Source organism: Equus asinus, chromosome 20, assembly GCF_041296235.1.
Source record: "Equus asinus isolate D_3611 breed Donkey chromosome 20, EquAss-T2T_v2, whole genome shotgun sequence".
Classification (NCBI taxonomy): domain Eukaryota; kingdom Metazoa; phylum Chordata; class Mammalia; order Perissodactyla; family Equidae; genus Equus; species Equus asinus.
Window position 1 is genome coordinate 43523855 of NC_091809.1, and position 13449 is coordinate 43537303.

Sequence of the window (13449 nt, forward strand, 5' to 3'; positions counted from 1 at the left end):
AACAAACATAAGGCAGCAAAAGACTGAAATGACCTCCTATCATGACACATTTTTCAGCACAAGTTCTGAAAAGCAGTCAGGATGGACCTAGCAGAAGTCAAGACCGTTGCAATGGACTGAATGTTTGTGCGCCCCCGAAATTTGTATGTTGGAGTCCTAATGCCCAATGTGACGATGTTAGGAGGTGTGGCCTCTGGTAGGTGATTAAGTCATAAGGGCAGGTCATGAATGGGATTAGTGCTCCTATAAAAGAGACCTCAGAGAGCTCTGTCGTCCCTTCTGCCACAGTGAGGAGACGGCAGCCTGTGAACCAGGAAGCAGGCTCTCACCACACACTGAAATTGACTTGGTCTTGGACTTTCAGCCCCCGGAACTGTGAGAAATAAATTTCTGTTGTTTATAAGCCACCCAGGCTACGGTATTCTGTTACAGCAGCCTGAACAGACTGAGAAGACCTTGAATCTGAAAGGATTCAGAGGACTCCGCCCCTCAGTCCTACTTGGGCTCTTATGTACATCTGTGTTCAAAGCGCAAGGAATTCCAAGTGTGTCAACCTATCTCGAAGACTGGTGTTCCCTGAATCTACCCATGGAGGGAGCAAGACAGATAAGGGTGACTAAACTGATGAGGGATTTGAGGTGAGAGTGGAGGCAGTGCAGGCAGGTAAATATAAATATGAGGAGATCTTTTGCTGACTGTGTTGGCTAACTGGAATTTTTGCTGCAGAATTACCACGAACCCTATTCCTGTAACTGGGCTATGCTACTTGAGTGAGGCAAGTTGAACTCCTTCCATTAAAAAAATTTTTTTAAATTAAAAAACGCCTATCTATATTACTTATCCACCACCCCAATCCTTAGTCCAGGATCATAAACCCCACCACAAAATTTGAGTTGCTGAGTGTTCAGAGTCTGACACAGTTGGAAGTGTGAAATGCAGCCATCTGGCAGGCCAGAAAGCAAGTGGTTTTGAAATATTTATTTCCATGAAGCATTAGCTATGATTTTTAACCGTGTATTGGAAGTTCTGAGCAGAAGCAAAGAACTCTGGTTAACCAGCCTGGAATTCTTGGCTGAGTAACTTTTCCCCTAAGAGAAAGCAGGTAACAGGCCTAAAGGGAAAAATGAATGGCTCCCCTTCTGATTTGTAGGCTCTTGTGTATTTTTTGTAGGAATCTTAGTTGAGAGAAGAGTGTGCTGGTGCTGAGACTAACGACCCAGGATACTCTGGGAGGCCCCATGAGCTTTAAAAACATTTCCCAGAGCTGGGTGACTAACAGGAGGGGAGAAAAGTCCATCCCAATCAGTAGCAAGAGTTTAAATTTTGGGTTCCCTGGTAAAGTATCTGCAAGGGCCATTACCTTTCATTAACTAACAAAAAACAACTCTTCACTGCAAAGGTACCACTTTCCATGGGAGGGAAGAGAGAGAAGGCAGTTCAGGTGCCCTTTGGGTGACAGTCACATCCTGGACCCAGGGAGACAATCTTCCCTTTGGCACCTGCTTGAGTGGCCCACCCCTTTCCCAGGGTAGGAGATGGATCCCCTTGTCCACATCCTGTGGGACCATTCTGTGCGATTCCTCTGTCTATTGTTGTCAGGAAAAAAAAGTGGGAGCAGAAAGGCTGAAAGAACAAAGACTTTTTTTTTTTCATTTCCAGCTGAAGCAGTGAATATTGGATCACTTACATGGGAGATGTTCTTGAGACTTTTCCAGATTATTTCAAGAAGGCAGGCACTTTCTGAAAATGAGCATTCTGCTTTTGGGTTAATTTTTGAAGGCCATCTGTGATGGATTTACTAGAGTGCTAATAATATTTTGCTTTCGTCTGTTTTCTCTCCAAAGCATCCTAAACTTCTTCTCTAATCCTGTACACGCAGCTCAGCTGTAGAGAGGCCAAAGTCACAAGCTGCAGGACCCTTCGTGTTTACAGTTTTATGGGAAGGCTAACTTATGGGCTGGGGATTTTTCTTCTAACCCTGACGTTGGGTGGAGGAATCTTCTGTTTAAAACAGACATGCATTTGAGATTTGAGGTTTTTTGTTAAAGGTATCTTTTCTATCACAGAAAATAAAGTGTTAGAAGAAAAGAGTGCTAGGCTAGGGCTTCAGAGAAGCCAATAAGAGATACTGTGTCAAATATGGCTGAACACTAACAGCTGCCAGTGAGGACTGAGTCAGACACTATGCTAAGCACTTGTCATGGATGATCTCAGTTCAGCCTTAATAGCTCTGTGAGGAGGTACTATTATGACCACATCACAGTTGATTTAGAAAGGTTTAGTTACCTGCCCAAGTCTTTTTCTGTTTTAATTTTTTAAATTGAAGTATAATTGACAAATAAAATTGTATATATTTAAAGCATACAGCTGATGATTTGGTATAGACATACACCATGAAATGATTACTGCAGTCAAGTTAATACATCCATCACCTCATATAGTTATCCTTTTTGGTGATGGGGGAGTGAGAATGCTTAAAATCTACTCTCTCAGCAAATTTCAAAGATACACTACAGTGTTATTAACTATATCACAATGCTGTACATCAGATCCACAGAACTTACTCATCTTATAACTAAAAGTTTGTACCCTTTAACCAATATCTCCCTGTGTCCCCCACCCCCAGCCTCTGGCAATTGCCATTCTACTCTCTGTTTCTATGAGTCCCACTTTTTTTTTTTTCAGATTCCACATATAAGTGATACCATACAGTATTTGTCGTTCTCTGTCATTGCCCAAGTCTAACGGTAATGTGGGGACAGGATTTAAATCCAGCTCATTCTATACAATAACTTGTGTTTCTATTCCCCACACTGTATTCTCTAGAAGGAAGTAGGGAGGATGCATTTGGCAATTAACCCATCCTCTTAAGAAATTATCCTCTGAATCAGAAGAACCGTCCCCCATCTCTAACCCAACTCCTTCCCCAACTCCAGGAATAGAGCCCACACTAGGTGGTCTAGACAATCTTTTACTCTATTTGCACTGTGGCTTGTTGATGTTAACAGAGCTTGTTTGCTTAAAGGACTTAGGAGCCTCCTGCCAGAGAATTTATCCTGAGAGAAAGAGCAGCCAGCAAAGGGGTAACTCTAAGTACAGCATGGTGTCCGTCACTAGGATTTGTCCCCTAATCCCATATGTGAGTCCTCTCGAAAACAAGGAAAGAGCTGATTATCTGGTCTATTTCCAGTCTTCTCTTGACATGGCCATTGTGTGGCTCGTTAGAGAAGCTTCTTAGAGCATCATAGTAGAAGATACCTTTAGGGTTGTTTGCCCAACTAGCCCATTTTTCTCAACACTGCCATTTATAGCCACTGAGGTGACCCTTGACTGGCATGTTCCAGCTTCGCAGTGAGGCCGACTCCTTGCCTCATCCCACCCCTACTACACATGATAAATTCCTTTTTTTTTCTTAAACCAACTTGAGATGGTTTCTAAACTTGCAATAGATCATTCTAACTTTTCTGAGTTTTATGAGTTAGTATACCTCATAATCTATTAATTGAAGCCATAGTGATAGCTTCGTTTCCCTTGTAGGCAAATTAATTTTGCTCAGTCCTGAAGCAATAGTTTATCTCCTTATCTGTTTTCACAAGATGGGGAAGGAAGTATGGGTCAGCATACTGGAAGAGAAACAGCTTAAAAGCAAGTATACTTTTGATAGTGAGCATAATTTATCTTGGAATGATGACCAGCGCATTATCTAACTTTTTCCTCTTCATGTAGCCTGCAACCCCAAAGATGCTAGAAAAACAAATCTTGTACACAGAATCACTTGCTTTTATATATAAAATCCCTAAGATGTGAGCCAGGAAGGCTTTGCTTTCATTACAAATCAGATAAGCTGGGAAACCAGTAAGGATCTCAGCCACTGGCCAGGGGAAAGGAAATAAGCAGCAGTGAGGGTCAGGGGCCTCTGGGAATAGATAACCCAGCTTTAGCATCAAAGGACTAAAGTCCAATGCAAAGTTTCATGGTAGAGGAGAACTTAGTCTCCCTCCTCCCTTCGAATCCTCTGGAGGGATGGCCAAGAGGGTAACATGGCATCTGCATTAGTTTCCTCAAGTTGCCATAACAAAGCACCACACACTGGTGGCTCACAACAACAGAAACTTATTGTCTCACAGTTCTGAAGGTGTTGGCAGGGCCATGCTCCCTCTGAAACCTGTAGGGGAGGATCCATCCATGCCTGACCCAGATTCTGGTAGCCCCAGGTGTTCCTTGGCTTGTGGCAGCATCACTCCAATCTCTCCCTTTGTCATCACATGGTGTTCTCCCTGTGTGTCTTCATATTGTCTTCCATCTGTGTGTGTTTGTATCCACTTTCATTTTTCATATAAGGACATCAGTTATATTGGACTAGGGGCCCAATATGATTTCATCTTAATTGTGTCTATGACAATCCTAGTTCCAAATGAAGTCACATTCTGAAGTGCTGGAGGTTAAGACTTCAACATATCTTTTGGGGTGGGGGGAACAATTCAAACCATAGCAGCACCCATGGGGGTTCGGCAAATTTGAGCTTGATTTGAGGCAATGTAAAAGTCCCAAGGGGCCTGATGCAGTTGGTCCATGAAGGTAGCTGATGAGCCTCAGTCCACTTGGTGAATTGATTGGGCAGCTTGTCAGAAGACAATTTTTGTGAGGAGCCAAGAGTGAGAATTTATCCTAAGAGGGGAAAGAAGCAGGCATGTGACTCTGGGAAAAAGTCTCACTCAAAAAGGAAGAGGGGCAATTCTGAGCACAGCATCTGGTTGGTTTCTTAGATTGCCTCCAGGTCCAGAAATCACTGGAGTGCAGGGGTTCCAAGAATAAAAATTGAAAATGTTAAAAACTCTATAACACACATTGGAGCCTATACCTATAACTGTCAATAATGCAAAAAATGAGTTATTATGGTTATTATGATTCCATCTATACTCCCAGATTGGTGAGACCTAGAAAACTCTATTTACATCAAAATGAGACAGGTGGCAGCATGGGGAGTGGAGAGGAGGAGAAAGCAAGGAGCCATGTCCGTTGGATCCTGGTATAAGATTTGGCCCCAGGAGAATAAAGTGGGACCTGTTAGTAGGATTTCAATGAAGTGAGTTGGAGCTCAAGGCAGGTCTACAATCCCAGAGTAGGAACTGGAGTGTGATTGAGAAATGGAAGCAGAAATCCCATTAAATGGCTTTGCTGTGTGGTTGGGATTAAGGAAAGCCTGAGATAAAGGAGTGCTTCTAATTAGACATTGGATTTAAGGAAGCTTGATTGCCGGAATCCCTATTTGCCTCTCCACCCAAAGGAGAAGGGATCATGTCCTCTCTTCTTTATTCCCATCACATAATATAGGGCATGTTTCAAACCAAGGGCTTAATGAATATTTGTTGAATGAAGAAATATATGCATGCACAACGTGGTCAGGATTGGCTCAGAAATAGGGCAGGACTGAACCTCCGTGATTAGATCCCACAGCTGAGAGACGCAGAGGGACAGGGACTGACGTGTTCAGTCTTAGAGTTTATGTTTTCTATCCCCGGCATGGGGTGAGAAAGAAGAAAACCAGGTACAGAAGGGGAGAGGAAGCCAGCAAGCATAACTCCTGCTGGGTTGGCGCTTGCTAATTAAGTTTCACTAAAAGGTTGTCACATATCAATAGGTGTTCCATATTCAAAGGTAAAAATTTATTATCTTTTGAAAGGAAAGATTAATTTCAATTTTCCTTGTCATTGTTTCTCTCCATTCTTTAATTGGTTATATTGATTTCTTCTGTCTCGGAAATATACCAGAACCAATGCATAATTATTGTAATGAACCCTTATTCCTATTACAGCACTGGTACTATTCCTAAGAGTGTTAACACTCTGTTCAGTGCCTGGACCCCTATTGTTAGTCCACTAGTCTGCCAGTCCATTAGCACTACGGGCAGAGAATATGGGGGAGAAATCCTGATTTCTATTCTAGTCATAGAATCAGAGACTCAGAGACTCAGAGCACTGGAGGTAATATTAAAGATTTTCTCATTCAAAGTAACGCCCAGGAAAGGAACGTTCATTGACTTTGCTGCAGTTTGATCATCTAGCCTCTGCTTGAACACTTCCAGCGATGGACAGCTCACCTGTTTGCCACCAAACAGCTTTATTGTTCGACAACAGCCTGAGATTCCAACTTAATAAGTCTGAGATGAGCCCGAAGAATCTGTGCTGTAACATCAACGATGTTGTGATATCAAGATATATCAGTGTTTGACGATGTTTGGGAACCATGTTTCAGATTAGTGGTTTTCAAAATTATTTTAGCCAATTATTTTCTATGGATAGGAAACAAAATCTTACACAGAAGCAGGACCTTCAAGGAAGGGTAGAGAACAAGAGGGCCATTAGGCTGGAGCTCTGAACTCAAGGAGTCCTCAAATATAGGTTATTTCCACTGATGAGGATCAGGTCTGATAATAAATGTTAGTTCTAATTATCGCCTATAACCCTCCAGTAGCCAAATAAATAAATAAAGATTGGAAAATAGACCGATGAGTAAGGGGTCTTAAAATTTGAAAATGATCCAGGCATCGCTGGGCTATTAGAAGACCAGCGTGGAAATGGAATATAGAAAACCAATAAAGAGAAGCTGGAGTGGAGCCCCAAGGCCTGCCTGCTCGGTTACCTGCCCCCACCAGCCCAAAGTGCACACAGTGACAAAGAACACACTGGTGCTCATGGTTTGCAAACCGTTGCTTGAGAATTACTGGTCTTGATGTCTTTATGTTTGTCAACATCTCTCTTAAGCTGTAGCAGTCAAAATAACTCATATGCCCAGGAACCTGTGGAAGGGTGCAGGCATAATTGATTGCAAGAAAGAAAAAAAATTATTACAAAAAGCTGGTCACAATCACACAGAACTTAAAGGATGTTCCAAAGCATCGCTTTCTTCAGAAGATAATTTTCAGTCTTTGCAGTCAGCCCTATGGGCCTCATAGAGTCCCTTCTCTCTCTGGTGCCACTACCTCTTGACTCCATGCCCAACGTCCCCTGGGTCCTCCCTGGAAGAATGGTTGAAATTCCTTACTTTCCATCATAGGAGTACATTTAAGTGTTCTACATTCTTTAGTGTGGAACAATCCCAATACCACCTTTGGACCACGTCTCATATTATAGTTTCAAAGAGTTACTACGATAAAAATATTGGCTTTTTTACTATCTTACAAAAGACCCTCTTCGCACCAGAGCGACGTCAGGGAAGGAATGAGGAGGAGGAGAGGAACGAAAATCTCAGCCTTCACAAACATGTCCAGATGGGATCTGGCTGGACAGTCATGGGCGATTATTACCTTCCTTTTCCTGGATCTTTATACTGTATTTCATTCATTCAAAGACACACATCTTCCCCACATTTTGATATCTCTGAAATGGGATGACAGCTTAGAATCAATGGTGTGTCTTGGTTTATTTGAAAGTCTTTTTTTCTTAGTTGTGTATAAAATAAGGCAGCATTTAAAACAGATGATGACTTAGATTCAGTGAAATCCAATAATTTTGAACTTGCTTTCTCTCTTTATCTCTGAAAGTAGTTTATTCCAGTGACTTCAAATCAAGATCTTCGGGGCACAACTCTTCAGTTGACTTTGAATTTGTTATGAACAAATGATAGCCTTTGTTAAATGCCTTGATGAAATAAAGGATATAGCATTTCCAAGGTTTACCAATCTAGTGACTTTTTTTTTTTTGATGAGGAAGATTGTCCCTGAACTAACATCTGTGCCAGTCTTCCTCTATTTTATATGTGGGATGGCACCACAGCATGGCTTGATGAACGGTGTGTAGATCTGTACCCGAGATCTGAACCCATGAACCCTGGGCCACCGAAGGGGAGCACACGAACTTAACCACTACACCACCAGGCCAGCCCCGCTATATCGTTTTTAAAGGCAGATCATTAACTCAGTCAGCAACTTCTCATTGAGCCCCAATTATGTACCAGCTATGGTTCTAAATGTGGATATATATTTATAGCGAGCAACACAGATTAGGTCTTTATTTTTAAGCTTTTTTCTAGGACAGTGCTGTCCAATAGAAATATAATGGAAGCCACATACGTAATTGTATTTTTCGAGTAGCCACATTATAAAAAGTAGAAGGAAATAGATGAAAATAATTTTAAGAGTGTGTTGTATTTAACCCAATATATGAAAAAGGTTTTATTAATGAGGCTTTTATATCCTTTTTTTCACCCCAAGTCTTCAAAATCCAGTGTGTATTTTCATCTACTGCACATCTCAGTTAGGACGAGCCACAATCAAGAGCTCAATAGCCACGTGTGGCTGGTGGCTACTGTGTTAGACAGCATAGGTCTAGGGAGAGGAGAGAGATAACAAAGAAGTAAACAAACAAGATCATTTTAGATAGGGATATGATCTAGGAGGAAAATAAAATAAGATCGTGGGATCAAGAGTGATTGGATGTGGGTTCTTTTAATAAGCTCCTTTTCTGAGATGAGACCTAATGGATGAGAAGGACCCTCCTATGCTAAAATGAGATGGAAGAGGGCTCCAGTCCACAGGAATAGTGAGAGCAAAGTCTCTGCAGGTGGAACGAATTTGGAGCATCCCAGGAACAGAGAGAAGGTCAACGTGGCTAGAGAGGAGTATGTGTGTGTGTGTGTTGGGTGGGGGGTGAAGGTGGGAGGGGTGGGATGGCAAGGGACCAGGAAGGAGAGGGAAGCAGGAGCCAGATCACGCAGGTCCTTGTGGGCATGGTAAAGACTTTGGAAATGATGTTGGTTTTATACACCTTGTTTCTATTTGAAATCACCCTTGTTTCTGGTGACTACATTCACTTTTTAAGTATTCACATCTTTTTGTTTAAGAATCAAGTCTGGAATTTTGCTGGGGATTGATGTCTAGATTTTCCATGGGAGGTTTTCAAAAGCCCTCCATTTTCCCTTGTTCAAAGTTGGGGCATTGTCTTTTGGTGTGTGTCCTATTTTCCATGATTTTTCGAAGATTATCTGGAGTGGTGCTAAGTCCACAGCTGCAAGTTCCTGTAGTACTCAAGGGTGTGATTCAAATAGGCCTGGAGATGCGAACACATTTTCATTGAATAAATGATTTTTTACTATGTCACACATCTTCACTTTCATTTCTCTTCTTATAATATTGGTACTATTCTGTTCAGTTTGAAGATAATCACTTGACAGAGAAGACAGAAGAACAATAGCAACTGGACTAATTCTGCTTTCTCCTGGTGGTTAACGTGGTGCCATTTTCCCTACTTTCTTTTTTTGCTCTGAACATACTAATCTTGGTTGTATTTTTCACACGAGTTTCAGCTCATATGGTGTATCGCTTTCTACATATTGGTGTTTACGTCACCTCTTTGTCGTTTGCGTTCACAACAACTGATGGCGGTAATCACCTTCCTCCCAGATCCCCAAACATCAGGGTATTTTGACTCTTCCATTTTCCTATGTCCAATGTTTGGCCAGGTCGCATGTTAGTTAGGACTCTCAGTTGAAAGTTACAGAAATACAGCTCAGATGACTTAAGCCAAAAGAAAATGAACTAGTTCATGTGATTGGGAAGTTCAAAATTTCAGGCACATTAGGATCTACAGTCTGAACGATGTTAACAGGACCCTGCCTCTGTCTTTTGTCCTAGTTGTTTTCATTCTCAGGGGGCTCTCTAGCTTGGCCATCCCAGTGGAAAAGAGAGTGTCTTTTCTGGTAGCACCAGCAAAAATCAGTCCTTGGGGATATGGTGTTCTCAGTGGCCAATTTTGAGGTACATGCCCCATGCGAGCCGCATGACCTGCAAATAATAAAGGTGGTTCCTCAAAGGAAGATCGATCAGAGTTCTGTCATGAGAAGGAGACAGAATGGATATTAGGTAAGTGCATATTAACAAATGATCCCTCCAGTCCCATGTCTTACTGCTGCTCCCTGCACAGTGTGGCTTGTATTTGTTCTCTTCTCCCCATTTCCTCTGCCTCCGCTTTAGCTGAGTTACATTAGACTTTTGCCTGGATTGTTGAAAACGGCTCTTAACTAGTCTTCCAGCTTCCACTTTCTCCAGTACATCTGTATCACGCGATTCCATGGGCACAATTCATATGAAAGTCTGTATGAGTACACGGTGCAACCCCCTGCAGCTGACTCTTCCCAGCTCCACTCCCTTCCTTGTGATACCCCCAGGGTCATCTTCTAAAGTGTGGTTCTGGATGTGCCAGAATCTGCAGAGGCCACCAGACCAGGAAGAAAGGCAGAAAGATCATCATTTAGAGGGGGCAGAGAGATACCATATTTAAAAGATGGGGACTGGATTTTAATAGAACAATGAGAAAAAATAGCTACACCGTATTGGACTAGCTGACATAAGGAACACAAAGCAATACAAGAAATGTTCCCTAACCACAGAGAACTTGCAATATGGTAAAGGGAGGGAACCTCACAAATATCTACAATACATACTAGTATGTAGGAAGGACCATATGAGGGGTCCTGTGCATATTTCATAGATAACTTGTGGTTGGAGTCATGAGGGACAGCATCATGAGAGAGGTGGCATTTGGGCTAGCCCTTGAAAGATAACTAGGGTTTTATTGGCTAAGAGGAAGTGAGGAGGGCCCCATGCTTGGGAAGTGAATGATTCAAGCAAAGATAGGGTGAGTTTGATAGGAAGTTGGAGAATGGTGGATTGCCCAAACTGGCAGTGTCCTGGGTAGCTGGAGACAGACGTTGAGACTATGTTTAGGCTAGACTGTGGAGGGCATTGAATGCTTTGGGTTTGGGGGATTATGGAGATGTGTCACGTGCTAAAACGGAAGTACAACCCAAAAGACAAGTAGACATTGTCCAGTGGTCTGTAGGGCCGTTTGCCCTTTAAATGCTTTTAGGAGGGTGGGAAGGAGAGTGACCTGAGCTCTTGAGAGCCGGCGTGGGGAGCACACTGCCTGACTGGTGTGCAGCTGGCATTCATCTGCGCTCTGCATGAGGGGTGAGCCTGTACCTTAGCAACGAGGACTCCTGCCTCCAGAACAGATTTTAGCACACAGGTCCCAGAGCCATCCTGATATTGAATCCTGTTCCTGGTCCCATCTTTGCCCCCCAGCCAAGCTGTGTTTATCTGGGATTTTCTGGTGTAACTGAGGCGGGTCTTGGAGCAGGCGGTAGAGAGAGCGGCAGAGACAGACAGCCAGGCCCTATTTGCATGCTCAGTGTGTGGCATAAAATCCCAGCTGGCCTGAAAGGTCAGCCAGGGAATCTCATTTGTGAGAAGAGAAAGAAGCATAAGTTGCTGACTATTTTTCTTAATTCTTTCTCTCTCCCTTCTACCCTGGGCCTGGGAGTCGGGTCATGCTTCTTGCCAGGAGTGTTCCTTCCTTGTCAACTGACTGCCTTTCTTTTTTCCCTTCTCAAAAGGAGAGATGAGTTTCTTGGCTGTATTTCTGATAGCTTCTGAAAGGCCTTCAATGCTCTGCTGGCAGAGGCTAGCTTCAGTGTGACTTGGGCAACATGACACGATATGTGTGTCAGGACTGTGCACCAAGGTGTCCCGGGAAACACACTTCAGCAAGGCAGGCCCTGCTGTCCCCTCAGGGTCCCCGGAATTGGGAAGCAAGGGGTGGGTGAGTTAGAATGCATCTGCGTGCGGTGGACTGCCTGGTCAGTTTGGGCGGCTTCCCATTCCCATGATTTCAAGCCATTAGGATGAGGTCATAGATGCCTCTTCTCTGATCTAGACTAGTTCAGAGAGCGCTGGGCAATGAACAGATGCCCAGATTTCCCGTGGCAAGGATTCATTTCTAAAAGACTTTTTCCAACTCCTGGGCTGCATTTCATCAAGACCCTACTCCTGCTTTTTCTCCTTGTGTTCTATTGGTGGAAGAATTGGGAATAGACCTTACTGAACCAAAACGCAGATGCCTCCACCCCAGCCCATCAGAAGAACAGACATCCATCTGTTGGTTGGAAATATTTCTGGACTTTGCTCGCAATATACTAGAGAAACCCCCCTGATCTGTGTGAAGGAAGCCCACCCCTGGCCTCCCTAAGTAAGGAAGTACTTACTGCAGGTTGAGAGCATCTGTTGGAGTTAGACAGCCCCAGGCAAAAATCCCAGCTCACCCACTTGCCCAGGAGACTGGGCAAATCACATTCAGAGCATCAGTTTGCACATCTGTTAGACACGATACTGGCAGTGCTCACCTCACAGTGATGCTCACCTCACAGTGGTGCCAGAAGGACTAAACAAGGTAATGCACGTAAAGGGTTAGCACAGTGCTTGGTGCTTAGCAAGCACTCAATAGGTGGCAGGCACAGTTATTATTAAGGCAGTGGTTTTGCCTTTATTGTTTGTCACTGATTATCTAAAGGAGGGAGAATGGTCCCGAGGCAGGGCTCCGCATGCACCCAACTGCTGTTGCTCCCACAAACAGTCCAGGCAGCTGTTACAGAATAGCATTTACATGGAGCTAATTTAACACAATATTAATTTTAAGATGCAGCTGGGTCATCCCCAGGCTCCAGTGCCTTCCCGCTCACGTCTGGCACATTGCCCCGGAGAGACAGTCTTCTCTGTGACTTCCAGATCGACCTCAGGCGGGTGTTTGTGGCTCAGCGATCAGAGGGTTGTTAATTGTACACGCTTACCACATTAACACATGTTTTAAATGGTCTCATTAATTTTTCTGCTGATATCCAGCTTTGAAATTATTGCTTTGATTACAGAGCCCCCATGGGGATGAGCTCTCATTATTTTTAGGGATAATACCCCCACACCCATAAATCTAGGACAGCTACCATTTGGGCTTTCTCTGTGGTTCAACTGGTCCATTAGATTGGAGAAGTGGTAAGTCAGAAACCACTACTTTGATGTTCAGTTGGCATAAATGCAGGTAGGGTGACTCAATTGCACAAATACAGGAAGAGAGCTGGGTGCGTAGGTGAAAAGAATCAGGTGCTGCGGTGGGCCACAAGCTTGATAGAAGCCAGCAGTGCAACTCCGTTCAGACTGACACTGATTATGGTAACTTGTGGGTATCTGTCCTCTAATGCTCAGTCTGGTTAACCCCTTCAAGAAGGAACTTAGACAAAATAGGGATCCAGTACATCTTACAAACTTTCAAAGGAGATTTTATTTAAGGCCAGCCCCAGGGAATATCTTTACAACAACCCCTTTAGCGAGGAGTGCCAGAATGCTAAATTTTTTATTTAATCTGCCTACAAGCCTCAGATGGTTACTTCGCAGGGATTTCTTTTAAAATACAAGTTAAAAATTGCTTTATAAAATCTTGATTGTCGAAATATCTAGCTGTGTATGGTACTGTGCTGGGCCCTTTTCAAAGAAAAAAGGTGGTGTTGGGTTGGAGGGAGGACACACACAAGATCCCGTAGCTCTGGAGTGCTCTCCTCCATAGATGATCAGAGGTGGGCAGGGCCGGGCTGGTGGCTAGCGTTCTCTCTTGTGGCCTCCCCTGG

The 13449-nt window shown here is 43.4% G+C and overlaps 1 protein-coding gene across 3 annotated transcripts in view; it reads right to left on the minus strand.

Annotated features, from left to right (window-relative positions):
- SC5D (sterol-C5-desaturase) overlaps positions 1-13449 on the minus strand; it is an 80616-nt gene that overhangs the window by 17246 nt on the left and 49921 nt on the right. Inside the window, exon 6 of one of the 3 annotated variants that reach the window (XM_070490062.1) lies at positions 3472-4668. The exons of the other annotated variants lie outside the window; for them this stretch is intronic. Coding sequence (XP_070346163.1) covers positions 4626-4668 — 43 coding nt within the window. The 3' untranslated portion in view covers positions 3472-4625. Of the gene's footprint in view, positions 1-3471; positions 4669-13449 lie in introns of those variants that run through there. 3 annotated transcript variants of the gene reach the window in all.